The sequence below is a fragment of the Solanum stenotomum genome, chromosome 2 (genome assembly GCF_019186545.1).
Source record: "Solanum stenotomum isolate F172 chromosome 2, ASM1918654v1, whole genome shotgun sequence".
NCBI lineage: Eukaryota > Viridiplantae > Streptophyta > Magnoliopsida > Solanales > Solanaceae > Solanum > Solanum stenotomum.
Genome location: NC_064283.1, coordinates 2,178,067 through 2,197,679, shown reverse-complemented (window position 1 = coordinate 2,197,679; position 19,613 = coordinate 2,178,067). Strand labels below are relative to the sequence as shown.

General features: G+C 33.1%; 4 protein-coding genes and 2 non-coding genes across 6 annotated transcripts in view; 4 read left to right on the top strand and 2 right to left on the bottom strand.

The window, feature by feature from the left end:
• LOC125856343 (phenylcoumaran benzylic ether reductase TP7-like) overlaps positions 1–19,613 on the top strand; it is a 95,742-nt gene that overhangs the window by 35,531 nt on the left and 40,598 nt on the right. The window lies entirely within an intron of this gene.
• On the top strand, positions 5,229–5,301 carry TRNAA-AGC (transfer RNA alanine (anticodon AGC)). Its single transcript has one exon. It is a non-coding gene; the product is annotated as a tRNA-Ala (tRNA).
• On the bottom strand, positions 6,186–7,202 carry LOC125856350 (protein RADIALIS-like 6). The gene is made up of 2 exons (XM_049535870.1): positions 6,775–7,202; positions 6,186–6,324 (listed from the first exon to the last, which is right to left on the bottom strand). The coding sequence occupies exons 1-2, from the start codon at positions 7,020–7,022 to the stop codon at positions 6,297–6,299; spliced, it is 276 nt and encodes a 91-aa protein (XP_049391827.1). The 5' UTR covers positions 7,023–7,202; the 3' UTR covers positions 6,186–6,296.
• On the top strand, positions 11,144–11,339 carry LOC125857338 (U2 spliceosomal RNA). Its single transcript, XR_007445657.1, has one exon. It is a non-coding gene; the product is annotated as a U2 spliceosomal RNA (small nuclear RNA).
• LOC125856348 (CBS domain-containing protein CBSX3, mitochondrial-like) lies at positions 12,635–13,847 on the bottom strand. Its single transcript, XM_049535868.1, has 5 exons — positions 13,536–13,847; positions 13,347–13,428; positions 13,099–13,172; positions 12,953–13,013; positions 12,635–12,873 (listed from the first exon to the last, which is right to left on the bottom strand). Exons 1-5 carry the CDS (start codon positions 13,842–13,844, stop codon positions 12,731–12,733), a joined length of 669 nt encoding a protein of 222 aa, XP_049391825.1. The 5' UTR covers positions 13,845–13,847; the 3' UTR covers positions 12,635–12,730.
• On the top strand, positions 14,644–16,657 carry LOC125856334 (flocculation protein FLO11-like). The gene has a single exon (XM_049535851.1). It carries the CDS (start codon positions 14,702–14,704, stop codon positions 16,559–16,561), a length of 1,860 nt encoding a protein of 619 aa, XP_049391808.1. The 5' UTR covers positions 14,644–14,701; the 3' UTR covers positions 16,562–16,657.

Sequence of the window (19,613 nt, the reverse complement as noted above, 5' to 3'; positions counted from 1 at the left end):
GGTTAATTTCCATTCACTTTTAAAATTATTGGAAACAAATGGTAAATATAAAATTGGGTCTATGAAAGTTTGTTTCACTCTTTCTATATTATTATTAAAATATAAAAAAATTGAATAATATTTGTAATTTTGTTTAGATAAGCTAGCCAGAAGCAGATGCTATAAATGTTGAAACATGAAGATAATGGACCATAGGAGGAATCAGAAGGCTACTTGTGGTCATTATCAATTTATATGATAACTTGGGAAATGCATCCATTAAAAGTTTTTGTATGTTTTTGATGAAATATCAAAGCAACGGTAAAATTATTATTTTTTATAAATATTTTTATATTCTATATTAATAATTTTTTATTAAAAGTTTTATGATAGTCGAAGGTGATGGTGGTTATTTACTGTGGTTGTAGTTTTCGTGTCATTAATGACGATTATGGTAATTCTGGGTAATAGCTAGTCGTGATGATAACTGACAATAATAATTTATAATGGTTATTAATAGTTGAAGCTAGAGGTGATAACTAATACTTATGATGAACGATTGTTAGGGGTCGTTTGGTTGGAAACAAGTTATCCCATGATAAGTTATCCTGGGGTTAGCTATCCTAGGATAACTTATCCCATCACTATGATATAAATGCTGGGATAAGTTATCCCAAACATGACAACCAAACAACATAATTTTTTTTTATCCCATCACTATTATTTTTAATCCCTCACACCAAACGAGCCCTTATAATTAATGATGGTTGTGAATGATGACAGTCATTGACAATATAAAATAGAAGCAACTGATTTGTGATGACTATTTGTAATAATGGATGATTGATAATGATAATTGTGAATGGTGACTAATGATAGTAATAACTAACTTTGATGATTAGCGGCGATGATAACTGTAACTAAAGATATCAGTCGCATGTGGTTGTAATTGCTAATGGTGGGTGGCGATAATATCGTCCGTTAATGATAAAAGTAGATTCATATATTTTAATTATTCAATCTATTTAAAATCGTTAAGTGGTTATAAAATTAATATATATAACGAATACACACTTATAATTAAGATTTGAATCACTAAAATTTATAACATAAAACAAACAAAAAGTTAATGAGGGAGAATTGTCTTATCATGATTAGGTAGATTTGGAATATAAAAGTACATATTAGTCAACTATAATTAAATAGAAAAAGTTGATGTGCAAATAATATATGCATTTATTAATTTAAGGTAAGCACCGACTAATAAACATACAATTTGAGTCTTGCAAACATGTAATAAAAAAACACATGCAAGTATACTATTCTTGCTTCTTATGGCATAAATAAATATTCTATTAACATCCTTAATTGGGGATGCTTTTCTTAATCTGTGCCAAAATTATGTTCACTTATTATTATCATGAGATCCAATTTTAATATTTTTACCTACTTTCTAATAATAACAGGACCACATATGGGCACACATGTTACTTCAACAAATATGACAATTTTATTTATTTTTTCTATTTTTGTGAAAGGTCAAAATTATGACATCTAATTTAATTGAGAGCAACATTATAGCAATTTTTTTTCTTTACTTTGAATTGTTTTATTTGTGTCAGAGTCTATTAAAAATAACTTCTCTATACTTATAAAGTTGGAATAAGATTTACATACACATCATCCTTCTCATATTTTACTTGTGAAATTAGAAGTTGTTTGATAGCAGATAAGAAATAAGTAATTTTTGTATTAGTTTTCATATAACTTAGACGATATTGACGTTTGGTAGGTGTAGAGGAAATACGTTATTCATATATAAGATTAATAAGACGTTTGATTGACAATTTAAAAATCCGCATAACTATTGCATGTGGAAGTTACGAAAAAATTTGTATTATTTTATGCAGGATATAAAGGATAGAACAACTAATAGGAGTACATAAATACCAAACTTTATATAACTAATACATGCATAAAATAAGGCATAATACATATATTGGACCTAAACTTGGCTTCAAATTTTAACTTTGACCTCCAACTTTCATAGTGCACAAACAAACACTTTAACTATCCAATCTTTTAATAAATAAACACGCGAATCCTACTTGGCAAAACGCATGATATGCACGTATTCTGCGCGAGTGAAGAGTAATTTTTGAGTCCCACAACAGTAAAAACCTCCCTTTTCCGATCAGCAAACACCACTTGAAACCACCCAAAACCTCCATTCATTTTCTTCTTCTTCTCTCCGCTCACGCCACCACCAGCAAGTTGGCTTCAACCTCAAACAACCAGCAGCTCCCAACTCCAAACACCTCCAACCCAGCCATTCTCCTTCTTCCTCCACACCGGAGCACAACCCATGAAGCGAACGAGCTTCGAGCTCGCTAAACCCACCAAATACCTGACCACAAACCCATCAGATCCGCCATCTCCGGCGACCAAATGACCCCCCAAACCCCATAAAAACAGACCCAACAACCACAAACACCTAAACCAAGAAGCCAACCATCAACAAACCTCTAAGCTCTAAAAACCATTAGGAGGAATTAATTTTGATTCTTGTATATAAATTAAAATTAATTTTGATTTTTTTTAGTTCTAAAATGGACGTGTAAAATATTTAATTAGTTGGGAGCCATTGAGTGGCTCACTAATACACGTGGAAGGTTTGCATTTCACGCTCTTTGGCTCCAAAAATCGTGTGTTTATTTATTTAAAGGTAGGATAGTTAAAGTGCCTATTTGTGCACTATGAAAGTTGGAGGTCAAAGTTAAAATTTGAAGCCAAGTTTAGGGTCCAATATATGTATTATGCCCATAAAATAATATCTCTCATAAATAATCACACTATTACTAGTAGCTTAAAATCAAATACTCATCTTTTATAGTTTTGGACTAAATTTCATTATTAATTTGTTGCACACAATTTATTTTTATACCGTAATATACATATTTTATGCATTTTTTATCCGAATTTGCTTTCCGAATTACAAGTAATAATAATAATAGTTTTTCGTATACAAATCAATGGCATTTTTCTTTTGTTTACTACCTTTTTTTAAAATTCATATTAATTATGTTCTTGTAATGACTTTTCACGGAATATTTTCATTATAAAATGATAATACAAACGTACAAGTATTTCAAATAATTTTTAGAATTTATCAGTATAAATCAGATTTTTTTGAAAGTCACATATTTCTCCAAAACTCTATTGTCAAACACATGGTAAAACTTTATCAAAAAATAACCTGCCGAAAATATTTGAAAATAATAGCCAAAAATAAATGAACTCGTTTAACTATAGAAATTTAATGCTTGGTCATCAAGCATTTACTTGCTTAGATTCTTGCACACGAAGTATAATTAATCAATTAATTAATTACCAGACACAAAAAATCAACTGTAACTGATAATTAACCGCCATAACTAGTATATTAGGGTTTCTATAAATACCTTTTAAGTATAATTAATAATTACATATGCAATTTAACAACAAAAAACAGAGGAGATTAGCAATGGCGATTGCCATGGAAACAGAGCAAGAAGAAGAAGAGATGATAGAGCTTGGGAATTTATCAAATCATATAGTGGAATCAATTTTCACTAAAATTCCCTTAAAATCTCTCATCCAATTGAAGACTGTTTCGAAAACATGGCGAAATTCGATTACCAATATCCGCCATTGTTACCCTCTCACAACTTCAACTGGTCTCGTCCTCTTCCTAAAACACAAAACTTATCAAGAATCAGTTTTTATGAAGTTACACGATCAAACCCAGAAAAATTTCCCCAAATTTTGTACTTTCCATTCATCTTCCACTCATAAATTCCCTTATTTGATCGATTCTTGTAATGGGGTTCTTCTTTACGCTTCAGAAAACAACAACAACAATGGTTTCTGGACATACTCTGTTTCATCCCCTGTTCTTGACCAGTTAATTTCTCTACCAATTTCTCATCATATTTCAAGACCCACTTGTTCGAGTCTTGTTTTTGAATCGAATTTGTTTCAAGTTGTCTCTTTCTTCTGGGAAGAAGTTGATTTCGATACCCATATGATGAATTGTATGATCTTCGAATCGAATTCATGGAAGTGGCGGGAAACCCAAATTAAAATTTTGAATTCCCAGCTCCTTCAATCAGATGGATTTATTCGAGGGCAATGCTTTAATTCGAGTGTTTTTTCTCGCGAGAAAAGAAAATTGTACTGGATATGGAGTTTATGTTTGTTAGTATACGACATAGATTTCGAAGTATTTACACTTTTTTCACTGCCGAAAAACAATTCCAGAAGATCAAGAAAAGAAGTTTACTACTCTCAGTTTTTATACGAATCATCGGAAGGCGGAGTAATACAATTTTGTGATCCAGTTAACAGTGGAGTTTTCATATGGAGTTTCAGAGGAAGTGAATTCAAGTTTGATCATTTTATAAGATTGGTGAATATAAACGATGATCAAGATTTGAGGTTTAAAACAGGGTATTCAGTGAAGCCATGTGCATTCAATAAAGATTTGCAGGTATTATATCTACATGTTTTGCCACATACAATTGCTGCTTATAGTTTTGAGACTCGAGAATTGGTACAAATTAGGTCATACGAAGAAGACGAAGAGGAAGAGATGTGTTGGGTGTTCAAGATTTTTCCTTTTTTATTTTCGTCTGTTGATTTGCTTGCCTATAATAAAGGTGTCGGCCTTTCATAGATTCTCGAACCTTTGACAGAAGTTTCATATATGCGTTCTTTCTCTCCTCCCCTCGAAAAAAGTTGAGGGGAATGTGATTAGTTAGTTAGTTACCTAACAATGTATTATAAGAGAAAATAGCATTTTTTTTGTTCTTGATATTCAATGACAATAATATTTTCCTATATGTAAAGGTGTTTCTTGTAAAATTTGAATCTTACCTACATGTTTATAAAATGCGCATAGATGGTATGTCTTTTTTTTCTTGTGTGTGTGAGAGATAGGAAGGAATTTATTTTTAGCAAAAAGCAAAATTAAATTTATGATTAATCCTATTATATTGACGATGTATACAATTATTTAAAACGAAATATTGGAATTCATTTAGTTTCAAGTGTTTTTAAATAAAAACAACTTTTAAGCATTTTTTATGTGTTTGATTCATTAAAATAAGTGCTAAATTTTCCTTCTTTATACCACACCACGTTCATGTATTTCTGTTTGCTAGATGTTTATTGGATATATGAATTAAATTTAAGATGAACAGCATATGAAAGGGGATGTAGCTCAGAAGGTAGAGCGCTCGCTTAGCATGCGAGAGGTACGGGGATCGATACCCCGCATCTCCACTTTTGTGTTCCTATTTTATTTTTAGATGTGGACTATCATAGCCCGAACTCGTGATCTCTGATAGTAACTTAATCTTATCTTTTTTATGTTCCTATTTTATTTTTAGATGTGGACTGCCATAACTCGAACTCGTGATTTTTGATAGTAACTTAAACTTATCTTTATAATGAGAGTGTACTTTTTTTGCATTAAAGTTGAACCGGAAGGAATAGGAAGAAGAAAAATACTGACAAAGTTTCTTTAGTTGACTTATTAAGTTATTCCTTGATGTCCAGAATGCAAAAAGTGTAAGGGAATTGGAAAAAGCTTATGATTATGACTAAAAAGGGAAAAAAACCTATGATTTTTAATGCATTTACTTGTTAAAGAGAACAGGGTCAACAAAAGAGATCAGTGTAGATGCGTGTATGAGAGTAGGACTAGTGTTGAAGTATGTGATCATCTCATCTAAAAGCTTATGAACATGCTTCCTCACATGCGGGCTTGATTCTTTTTCGATCATGGGCCAAACATGTGGAAATTTCATGACCTCTACGTGCTCTGATACCATATTGAAGTGTATGCATCTCATCTAAAGACTTAAATTGTTAGAGAACACACTTCTAATTCATTAGTTAATTGTGTTAGGAGGCAGGTAAATTCTACATGAACCAGAACTGAATTGTGCAAGTTATCCATACAACTTGTAAGAATTATATCTAAAAAAGGAACAAATGATTTGAGAATTGTGATCCATTGAATTCAGACTATAAAGGGTGTAGTTTTGGTTTTATTTTATCAAACATATTACACTAACATGGAAGTGAAGTAGACATTATATCTATATATCACGCGTTTGATAAACACAAACAAGTTAAATGGATACAGAGGAACAATAAGTCATACATTTTGCTTACTTCAAAAACTTAGACATGAATTCACAATTTATGCCTTTTGCATTTGCAATAAAGCAGAGAATTTGTGATGTTATTCAGCATGGCCGCGAAATTTGTTCTCACTGTAACTTCAGGTTCTTCAGAAGCCTGTTCAACAAATATAGACATGTAAAGAGCTGATATAAGATGAGGAGATCGATAAGCATTATTTATTTGTTTAACTTATACATTTTCTTTTATCAAGGAACAAGAAACAATTGTTAAACAGTCGTGGATTCGTGGTGGTAGGGGATGAAGGTTCAGGGACTTACGCGTATTATCTAAAACAAGTAGGACTAGATTCATTATTCAGAAGCTTAAAGAGATAAATAGACAGACATATCTAATATTATCCTCTTGCAGAAAGTTGAAACTTTAAGCATTTATTCTTTAGAATATAAGTGAGTGTGACTAGTCTTTGGCGTAAAGTTACTAAAAATGGATAGATGGTATAATAAACATAAACAGTACCAGGAATAGGAAAATGACATGAACTTATGAGAATTGATACAAAACATATCATTGACTTGTATACGAGTTTTGATTTGTGCATGATACCTATGTTCATTGGCATAACCTGATCTGTTATTGGTTTCAGCCGTGGCTTTGTAATTTGGTAAAGGTACTTGACCATTTTCTATTTGCATGATATCCTTCACAAGCACTGCATAATGCCTCTTCACTTCTGCAGCTGATTTTCCACCTACACACCTTGCAATGTTATGCCAACGATCAGGTGTGTCTCTGTCATATAACGCCAAAGCCTCTTCGAACTTCTTGTTTTGCCTTGAAGTCCACGAGGCCATTAAAGAATTACAAGTTAAACGAGAAGTAGCTCTGGAGAGAAGTGCAGAGCTACTTCACCTAAAGCCGAGTGCTAGCTCAAGTGAATTGTATAGGGAACATAATGCTAAGTTAGCTCCTTATAAGATGGAGAAGAAGGCGTTGAGTTGTAGCAAGTTGGCGAATATTTTTCTTTTAGGAGAGGTATAAAACATGATTCTTGAAGTAAGAATAGGTGGAGGGAGAATAAGAAAATAGTATTTTGTGACCAGACTTTTTGTTGAAAAGTATCATCATCAGCAAGTGGATATATCAGATAGGAAATTCACTCTGCTGGAAGAGATTAGATCCCCTAATTCCAATTCTATGGCTTGTTGCCAATCTGTGTTTAAAACAGTAGCACTCATTATCAAAAACTTTGTAAAAACACGAAGTTATCAAAGTTTCCAATGAACCAGTGATGAAACAGAAGAACAAAAATTAATTCACAAAAAAACCTAAAATCTGTAAAACATACCAGAATCTGGAAAAACAGAACGGAAAAAGATCAAAAAGCCCACTGAATGCACAGTGTCCCCTTAAGGAAATTATTCCCCTCTAGTATCCGAGGTTTGATTTGGAATATGTCCTCCCAGGATAGAATGATCTCAATCACCAGTGTATTGATACCCAAAACACTGGTGTCAGCGAGCCACTCAACGGCAGTAAAGTACACGAAGAAACTTTGTGCAGAAGAAGAAGAAATCAGAAAAATTCATTAGGAAAAAATCTGAAGAATCAGTGGTTAGCCAAGAAGAACTGGTTCCGAAAGGTTGAAACTTTCAGAATCCACACGACCATTCTTGAAAGTTTGCAACCTTTCAAACGGTCATGGTTGTTCCTGAAAGTTGCAACCTTTCAGAACAGTCATTTTCAACGGCGGGAAATTCAAATAAAACGTGAACGTTTAAATAAAACGAGTCGAGTTGGAACATTTCAGTTAATTAACTAATTAATTGAAATGTTTTGGCTTTATTTTAATTAATTAAATAAATAATTAACTAAATAATTAAAACAAACTTTGTCCAAAAATAATCTCTTGATTTCCAAAGCCAAACGAACGACGACGGCGTGAGGGGGTCCCTCTTTCCAACCCTTTTAACAATTAATAGAAGTGTTTCTCTATTTAAACTTTTCTATTTTTCTTTCTACCACCGATGAAGGAGATATGCCTTTTTAATAAAGCATAAAAGGACTTTTCAAGGCCCTCTCTTTTCATCTTCCCTCTATTTCCCATTAACTCTTGCTATATACCCAACATGGCTAATATAGACGCGCCAACACTATAGTATTTTAGGCCAAAAAACAATTATCAAGATATGTGCAATCTTATTGACAATCTGTGCATTGACTTCAGCATTGCTGAGCTGTATGTTTTGATGATAACGAATTATGAACAAGACCAAGTACTTAATGTTATTCATTAGCTCAATTTCGACTGTTCTTTTAAGTTTTATCGACTTACATTTGGATGGTTATAACTATTAGGTTGCCTATTGCTGTATCGAAACAATTCTCTACAAATGGAGTCACCCGGTGCTTACTTCTATTACCACGTCTTTCAGAATTTCCCCTGCTTTTGTTTTTTAAGATAAAGTGTAGGTACCATGAGGTTTATCATGGTGTAAAACATATATAGGTACCCTCTTCACTAGCTAACTTATATATTTTTTTATCTACTTATTTTCTCTTGTACTCCTATACTATAATTGCAGTGTTGTTATTTGTTGTAACTAATGAAATCAACTAGCATGAAAGTGACTTCTCTTTGACTCTAAAGCTCTTTTTGAAACTAGTATCAACCATCTATTTGTCTAGACTCTAGATGGACGAGTTATAGTTTATTCAGCATGAAGAGTTGTCCTAGCCTTGGTTGATAGAGTTATCTGGTACCTATTGCTGATGGAAGGTGATAGGTATCCCGTGGAACTAGTTGAACAAAAGTTGACCTGAACACCACAGTCATTAAAAAAGGAGTTCTAGTTAGGAAAGCCTCTGAAAGTTACCATAAGAGGGAAACCTTTTAGACCACTTTCTTTGACACCTTTTTTCATTTGAGATACTACCTGACCACTTGGATGAGGTGGAGCCTGGAGGGACACCATTTGTCGAAAATCTCGCAGTTTATATTCTAGTAAAAGAACTACAATAGGAATCTATGCCATTATACAACAAAGTATCTGATGTTTAAGAATCCTGCCTTTTATTTAGAATACCTTCTACATGGGTGTATCCAGAGGTAGAGCCACATAGGTTCCCATCTGCGAAAAATTACACTGTATATCTAAGGTTAAATTTAAGTTATCTGGTAGGAAGTATGTTTAATAGTCAAGATGAAACAAATATGACACGTCTCTCTCGTCAACCAGAAAATCATAGGAGCTGAGTGTTGAACGTTGAGTCGTATGCTAGTAAAAGCTTGAGAAATACACTAAGGATGGAATCTTTGTATATGCCACAAATTAAAAGAGAATTTAGACAAGTATATTTTGTTGAAAAGGTCTATAGTAGTTGAATCAACAGATAAATTTTTGCCACAAATGTAATAATCAGATGATTTCCTTCTTTTTATCTCTTTTTTTTTTATTTTTTATGATGAATGATATGTTCCAAATGATAAAAAGATAAGAGTACCTTATCTTAGCTAAATTGCAAGATTAGTGGTCACTTTTATAATCTGGATATGTTTGTTGTTTATTCTTGAGTCAAATGTGGGCGATCGCGTGTAATCTTGCTGAGAATTAGAACATTTTTGTCTTTCGAATGAGAGTGTTTATAACAGTAATATAATATGCTGTATACTTTTGATCAGAATGGAATTCTCTTGCATATCTTGTAAAAGGCAAATTTCAAAGAGGAAATTGAGATATGCAGAATCAACATGTCTTGCTTGAGGAATGTTTAATAGCTTTTTCTATTTGTATATTGGATTCTGGGATTCAGTGGTCAGAAATAAAAGACTACTTTCTAAGAGATATCCTCCATTGTATAATTGTTGAAATTCTTGCACTATTTTATCACCTTATCTTGGTTTGTGATATTCATATTGCATTTTGCTTAGATTGGTGGTCATGGTTGTTTGATTCATGTATTAGTTATGTGATGATTATAATGTAATACGGTGAATAAACTTGTAAGAATTATTATACGGTGAATGATAGTGTATGGTAATGTTATGCAAAGACAAGCAAAAGCAGGATTTGAACTTTATGGGAACGAGTTCGAGATTCTAGCACAGCTCAATTGATTTACTAGGTTCGACATCAATCATTTGTAGTGCCTTTTTTGATGAATGTTTTACACATGTACAAAGTTCGAACCAAAGATACTAGTCAAATTTTCGTTTTTTCTATTTTTTAGAGAAAAAATACTTGGAAGATTACTATTTCTTTTTAGTATTAATATTATTCCTTTGTAATGCAATAAATATGTCTTAAGGTTTATTTAACTTCATTTACGGTTAATGACGGAACTTAAATACTCCATAAAGTGTAATTAGAGTGCAAGAAGAGAGACACAAAGAATAAGCTACTATATTCTCCAAGATAGAAAAATTGATCACCAAGGAGAATAATTAGCAAGGCAACTTGAGGAATCCAATGAAGACATAAATTAGTGATGAAATATTTTTTTAAAAATACTATAGAATATAACCTCCTTTTTATTTGTTTGCAAAGAACATTTAATGGAACGTGATAACACTAATTCTCATATCTAAAGTCAACTCCATTAGATCACTTAACTACGATAAGTCACATCAATTTGGTGTAAACATTTGATGCACATAAGTATCTACCATCCCAATATTTGTGTATTCACATTACTTTACTACCTATAAGAAATAATGCGTAGCATAAAACATAATTTTGTACATTCCCAAATTTTAATTGCTTTAATAACTGTTAGTTGTTTTTTATACACTCTTTTTTTTTAGTTCAGATATGAAAATAAATTGTTCATAAACTGTAGTTGATTAGACATAGTGTTCTGCTCCTTCAGTTTTGCAGGCGTTTATTCACTTACACTGATTCCCACATCGAAAGAAACAAATGAGTAGACAGTAGACAGGTGCTATAAGTGGATAGGCCCATTAACATTTTAAAGCATACCTTTCTCGGCCTTTTGGCTAAGATCAAGTGTAGTATCTGTTCTTATCAGTTTAATATCTGATATGTGGACCATCGGTCCACACGATATTAACTCAATTTTTTAAGGGGGAGAGTCCATCAAGGTAGCTTGCTACCTGGGCTCTCGCGCGTCGCCTAAGCGTTGCACTACTGCATGGGCCTGGCGCACCCCACCAAATCAAGTCCAAGTTTTCCAATCTTCTAATTGTGGGCTTCATGTTGTTTGAGGCCCAATACTTAAAAGACAATTCCATACTAATATTTGGTGTAGTACTTAAATAATACGGAGGTGATTAATTTTTCTGAATGAAAATGACATAATGTGGCATTTTTTGTGACGAATTATGAGTGTCATAAAAAATAGAGTAAATTTTAGGTTTAACAAACATAAAAATTATATTTGTATGATATATCTAGTATAATTTGTATAATTGCGCTCCATAATAAATTTTATGACTATTAATCTGTATATTTCGGTATACATATACATAAAAAATATATATTTGAGTAAAAAATATATATTTGAGTCTATTTGTATATTCCGGTATACAAATGGGTCCTGCATTTATATATTTCGGTGTAAAAATGGGTCCTGCATTTGTATATTTCGGTATACAAATGGGTCCTACATTTGTATATTTCGGTATACAAATGGGATGGCAAAAAACATGAAATATTTGCTGCGAATTACAAATAAAAGAATCTATAGCTATAACATTTAATTTGAATTAATAGTTTATTATTTCATACAATTTTCCCTATAAAATGGCACGGGAAAGGGTCCATATAAAATGGGACGAGGGAGTAAATGTATTATGGGCCTACTCAAGTAGGCACGACAATCTTTTGGGACATATTAAAAAGGAAAGGGTGTCACATAAAGGGTATAAATGAGTCGACATTCTTTTAGGACGAATTAAAAAGGAATGAGTGTCATATAAAATGCGATGGGAAAAGGTCCCATATAAAATGAGAGGGGGGAAGTAAATGTATTTTTGGCCTACTCATGTTAGGCAGGACAATCTTTTGGGACATATTAAAAAGGAGAGGGTGTCACAAAAGGTATAAAATTGAAAAATAAATACATCTGTTATAGATGAAATTGTGTTTTATGTGGTCCTACGTATGCATGTGTCTACTTGTTTAATTTTATATATAAGTTTAAGTGTCCTACGTATATTGTGCCACGTAGGACGCGTACATTTACTTGTTCAATTTTATACAAGTTGAAATGTCTATGCGTTTGTGTTTATTTGTTCAATTCTATATACAAGTTTAAGTGTCCTACGTATATTGTGCTACTTGTTCAATTTTATACAAGTTTAAATGTCTATAAGTTTAGGTGTCCTATGTGTATTGTGCCACGTAGGACGCGTTTCAATTTTATACAAATTTCAGTGTTTATTTGTACACGAGCATAGATAACAACTAAAGCCAAGTTAAGGGGCATACTTATGTATAATGCCAAATATAATTGGTTAAAATTGAACACTATGTTTATAGATCTTGTTGTTGACAATTTGAAAGTTGGAATGAATATTGTTGTGGCTTTGCTAATATTGTTTTCAGTAGTAATCTCCTCGGATGAATTGATTGAGTTGCTTCACTTCTCCAGTTTGTTGATCCACCACTGCTTTGACAATATCCGCCACAGAAATCATGCCTACTACCTTCCCATCGATCACTGGAACATGTCGTATGTGGTGCTCTGTGATCATAAAACATTCCATCACATTTCCTTAGAGCATCAAAGCATAACTAACTTCTCGAGTTGAACTAATACTTACCACTCATGAGCTGCATTGCTTGGAGAATGTTTGTGTCCGATGTGATGGTAATCAGCTTGCTCTGTTGCAAAGGTAGTACTAATATTGAGCATAAAACAGAAGAGAGATGAAAAAAGTTAAAGCCAGAAAGACGATGTATAGAGTACCTGCTCGGTCATAATATCTCCGACTCTTGTGTATTTAGATGATCTATCCTGTACAATTACCTTCCGCAGATAGTCTGTACTTCTCTTGTACAATGTGCATAGATGAATAAGTTCAACATTATATCTAATCGAGCAAAACGTCTATTGCTTCAAAAATTGTGTAGTAGAAACTAGAAAGTTTTGGTTAAAAAGCTGTTTGGTGCTTAGATCAATAAGTTCAACATTTGTATGTGAATTGGAAGGCATACCTCTTTCTGTTATAATTCCAGCTATCAGTTGATTCTCTCCTGGCTTTAGAACGACCAAAGACCCGATATTGTTTGCTGCCATCTACAAATTTGTCACCATCATCATATCAGCATTGCTATTTGTATGTCTATAACTAAATAAAACATTGTTGACATTCCATGGTGATGTTGCAGTTTTAAGCAACTTACTTGTTTGATGGCATCATACGCTGTGTCATTTGTTCGACAACAAAGCCATGAGTTACCTTTTTCTTCATCTTTTATCATTAGTACATCAGCAACTGTTGTATTCTCCAACCCCTTTTGCTGCATTGTGGAAGATTCTGAGACAACTATGTCTTTGGCTTCCTTGCTCTGCACTGTGGGGAAGGAGATAACACGTCCAAATCTTGCGAATACTTTGTTCATCTCACTTGTGGTTTTGAATTGTGGGTGCTGTAGAATTGTAACCTTGAGCTTTTCATGGTATGATCTCACCACGCGCATAACACCTTGCATTGTGTTCCTGTAATTAAGGTACAAAACTTTATATCATATTATCAAACACTTATACATCATTTGCTTTCCAATGTTATGTTCATCAAAATGAATGTCAGTCTTATAAGAAACAATCCCAAAGGCCTGATTAAGGATTCACGTGAACCTGATAACTGTTGCTCAAGTTCTGTATATATAACAAGAAACCTACTAAATTTAAACAAATATTTCTAAATCCTGGCTCCGTCTATGACTAGGTCTAACTCAAAAGTAGTACAGAAATCGAAGAACTTACCTTGAGGAAAGAATTTCTTCAATTGGCAATTTTGTATCAGCTAGTGATGATTATATGCTCAAGCAAGAAAGTCACAAGAGAAGTATGAGTACTCTCCTTTAGTTATTTATATGAATTCCATTTTTGTGTTCTTTGCTTGAACTACTAAATCTGGAAAATACTTAACGCGAATTTTGCTTCTAATGCTTTGCTTCTTGTAGAAGTCATCAACTATTTAATAGGAAAATTTAACTTAGTTTCTTCCCTTAACCTTTTCCTTTGCCTCATGCCAAGATATTCTTTGACAAGGCAATTAAAATATGTTCATATTTTTAAGTAGATTATGCTAAATGCACATAGAATAAACAAAATTTGAGATGCTAACCTTAATCATAAGGCAATTGAACATTATTATTGATTGCCTGTAGTGAGGGGAAAGAAGCTAAAGGTGAAGGTGAGAAGGCAAGTTAAGACATTACATGTTCTAAGGTATCAAAAACAAACCTTTTATATATTGATGTGTTTTGGTAGTTGCATATCATCATTCACCAGATAATTGAACAGTACAGTTTTTATTTGCTTCATAAGATTTGTTCTTTGTAAAATGGATAGAAGATCAACATTTCGATTACGCTTTCCTTGGTCTTCTGCATCTGAACCTGAACCTGCAACCAAACCAGCCACTCAGCCTAATACCAAATCTACTGGTTCTAGTCGAACAACTCGTCAGGGGACGAGATCACAGCCTTCCAGCAGCACTAGATCCAAAAATAGCCCTTCCTCTAGTCCTGCAAATGAAAACTCAACTCCAAAGCAGCCACCAAGTTCCACAACAACCGCGATATCTGGAAAGCCTTCTTCACCACCAAAAGTGCCTAGCCAGCCCACCACCACGAGCACAAGTGCTTTACCTGAAACTCTAACAAATCCCCCTCAACTTTCAGCTGAAAACAAAGCTCCTATCGAGTCCTCTACCACAAACACTAAACCAACAAATGGTCCAGCTAGCCCGAAAAATGAAACTCAAACCCCTACATCCACAATATCTGAGAGACCACAATCTAGTCTTCCAGGAGTTGCTCCCTCCGGAGCTGAATCTCAATCCTTGATACCATCTCAAGAACATCAAGGCCTCACTTCTCAACCAGCTTCACCATCTGATGTGGCAAATAAGTCCAATGCACCTCAGCCTCCATCTCGTCCAGCTCCTCAATCACAAGAAATGAGTCCAAAATCCTCCCCAACACGCAACGGTCCTCAGGTCCTTTCAACTGACCAACTTGCCCCAAAGCCAGCTAACCCTGTGAGGCAGACTTCTTCAAATCCATCTGATATAACATCTCAAATGCAACTGAACGATCAGACAATTTCCCAGCCAACATCTCCACCAAAACAATCACAAGACAGCTCAGAAATTTCTCCCAAATCCACCGAAACACTTCCATCAAACTCTGAAAAAGAACCAATGCCGGCAACAATTAAGCCTCAATCAGAACAAATGGAGCTTCCCAAGAAAGAAGCCATATCTGACACATTAACTGAAGCAAAAGATAAGTCACCTGAAAATGTAAAACCTTCAGATTCTTCAAGAATCACTAGTGAACCTAAGACAGCCAGGCCATTGGAGACAAACATCCCGGAAACTAAAGAAGTGAAGGAAGTAGTGCAACAGACCACGGATCCAGACATTGTGTTTCAATCAAAGCAAGCATATACAGAGAAGCAAGCCAATTCTGATAATGATCAAATTCGGGTGAACCGTGTCTCTAATGGAAAACAGACAAGAACAATTTCAGCTGAACCAGATATACCCCTTAACAAAGAGGTAAAAGATAACATCTCAAAGTTTATTAATAGGATGACAGTTGGAGATGGCAAGCAAAAATTGGAAGAGGGGCCGGTGAGCGTAATCACCCTTGCAGGGGATAACAGAGGAGCATCTATGCAACTTAGTTCAAACTCATCAAGAAAAGGAAAGGCAGTTCACATTCACAGAGGCTACAAACTGAATGCAGATGAAACTGCCGATGCAACCACAGATGCAGAGGGAACTTCAAAGGGAAAACAGACAAACGATGCAAGGACGACGAAAGATCAAGAACTAGAGGCATACATGAACTGCAATGTGCAGGGGCTCAACAACTCAATTACATTTGACAGTACTATTGAGGGAAAAAATCCAGGTATACATATGACATTCCCTCGTATGCCTTCTGAACCACCAAAAACAAGTGAGAAAACTGGACTGTTTGAGGCACACAAGGCCGAATATAATGTTGCCCGTGCTCAGAAACATACATACAAGCCAACAATCAAAAGAAGATGTCTCGAAGGGCTTTTCGTTGAACCAAGTGATTCTGATTCAGATAACCCTGAAAAACCTCGAAAACATGGCTGCCATGTTGGCGGTAAGAAGAAGAGAGATAATGATATCGACATTCTTGAAACTAATGCATGTAACTAATGAAAGTTAACATATCATTTTATACATATTCAATAATATCTGCTGAAAGAAATTGTAACAGAGATGCAAATGATCAATAAAACATGATATCCATGAAATGTTGTTATCTATTTCCTGGTTTTGATGTGCATTTCGCGTATATAGTACATGTGAAGGACCTTATTAACCTCATGAATAGTTGTTTTCAGTGTCATTGCCTTCCCTCGATAACTCGTTTACTGACCAATAATCATGGAATCAAATTCATGACGAAGAACACATTAGACAAGTAATGTTGAACTAACAAAAGGAACATCAAAGCTTACATTTCACGCTATTGAATATGCAAAAGAGCGCACCCAAGGGTGTGTCCTGGTGATCAATGAAGCGAGATAAGAGCTATGAGGTCTCAAGTTCAAATTCCAGTGTAGACAAAAATACTAGGTGATTTCTTTCCATATGTCCTACATTTCATGGACAGAGTTACCTGGTATGTGTTGCTCGTAAGTAGTCTCCAATTTTGCACCATTTTACCTATAGCTTTGATCTCAATATTCGAATTCTCAGGACAACTCAAAAAGGTTAACATCATCACTGGAAATCAACAAGTTTACAATAAAACGTGGAATTAAACCGTTAACAATGAATTTCAGCATTTTGATTTCGAATTATAGTACCCAAAAAAATGCCAAATTTAACATTCTCAAGCTTCAATTTTTGTTCTAATGTAATGTTGGACTTTAATAGTTTGTCTTTCATAACGAGAGATCATGCAAAGTGTATTGGATGAACATGTTCTTGTGCAATAGCTCGCAAATTACAGAAGATATGAATCTAATTGGGTAAGTCGGATGTGACAAGTTCAACGGAAAGGAAGAGATGCAAACCACATAGAAAATGAGAACTTAACTAGTGCGATGAATTTAACTGAGAAAGGATCAAGTGGGATTCGATCCCTCAACTCTAATTATGGGATATTACTGCTACATCAACTCAATCACTCTTGCCAAACGCGATTCACATCTATATAGATTACGTATGGCAAATGTAATTCATAAGTCACGTATGACAATGCAACTAATAAGTCAATGTTGGATATGATGTTGCTATCTCTATACATTTTTTTTAGCAAATTACTGTCTTTTAAGAGTCAAATATAGTTTTTTTGTTAGTTGAAAAATTAAGAAATGTCATGATTTGTGATCGTGACTAATCAATATAATAATAACATTTATTGATATTGTCAAACCGTTGAAGTTAGATGACCTATTGTCTAATGTTTTGTAGATAAATTTTATGTCATTTTCTTTAATTTCCCATTATAGAATTAAATGTTTTTGAGTTTTAATAGTGCGTATCCAATGGCGCGCCACATATACTTGAGGGTGTCCGTGACGTAGTTAAGTAAAAATATATTCATATGTATATTTATTACATATTGACACTCCTTGATTTTTACGTGATTCTACTTTTTATATTTTCATGTGTCCTGCTTTTTTTTTTCCTTTTCTTGTTACTATGATTCATAGAAATGTTATGTTTGTAGAGCTTTGAGCAGGTAACGAAGGTTACGTTTATCCACTTATTTAATAAAATGATGTTGGCCAAATAAAATTTAGAAAAATATATATGAATTTTATTTAACATCCACAGAATTGAAAATACGTTTTAGCCTTTAGGTCGAGAGTCATTGGTTACCAAACGCAGAACAAAAATATTTTATTAATATTTCGTTAATTACAACTTTTAAATAATATATAGAATATGATACATACCAACCATAATATAACTAATTAACTACCTCATGCCGAATGTGTATATTGATATGTGTGTTGCACGTGATTATCAATTCAGAAAATATATGTTATAGTAAATATATTGCTTATTTAAGTGAAGATTTGAATAATAAGTTTTGCACAAAATAATATTGTAGATTTTTTTGTGAATGTTAAATGTGGATCGGCATATCTCTTATTCACGCAAATCTATGAAGATGATCATGAATGGAAAGTTTTATTAGTTAAATGCAATAATTCATATATTTATTTTAATTTGATGAGCTAGGTTCAATTATTTATTTAGTTGTATCTCATTAATATTACGTTATAGACGATATTTGTTGTGTATTTTTCTTGTCATCTAACCAAATGTGTTTTGCACGTGTATTTCATGTTAAACTGTTTAGATGTCATATGAACATGTGAAGAGAACAACTGAGAACAACTACATATTATTTTTTAGAATTAATCTTTGTATATTAATTTTTTTATAAGTTATAACATAATAGATGACGTTCTTGTTGTTGGCTCTCATATTTAACTTTTCGATTGACTGTATACATAAATTAAAGATAGTTATTTAATTGTCCATAGTTAACAGAGAAAGGTTTCCTTTTTTACCGGAAAAATTAAAAATTAAAATTAAAGAATATATTCTATTTGTGAAATCATATTTTTCTTTTACTTAAATGAAATGCTTATTTTGGAAAGTTGAAGTGTTTGATCAAGTTTTTTAGAAAATAATTAAGTGTTGTTACATAAGCAAAAGTCGTTTTGCAGAAGTTAAAAAGCATAACCCCACCCACCCATCCTTCCAAATATTTTTGTTATCTTAGTCAAATATAAATTATTATTTCATATAATTTGCCAAATGTATTTTCAAATCTTTTTTCAAAAAATACTTATGATAAATAATGTACTTTTTTGTCAATGCCTTGTTTTCAAAATAAGCAAATTGAAAGTCAAACAAGCTTAAATCGATTACTAATACAGTAATATAAACAAAATAAAAATGTAGCCCGCGTTTAATTTATTTAAAAGGCAACCCCAAAGATTTGTACCAAAAGCAATTAGTGGTAATTAACCATCGAATAACTTTTAATGATTAACTTTTAATACATTCAAAAGTTGACTTTTTTTACAAGTCGTTCAACCCTTGACCAGTCAAACATTTTATTTATTTTTTCATTCTAAAATTGAATGCCTAAAGAATTAAGGTAATTTTCCACTATACATAATATATAAGTTGTGCAGCACGTACTTATACAGTTATACTTCAAATTAAATTAGGCAAT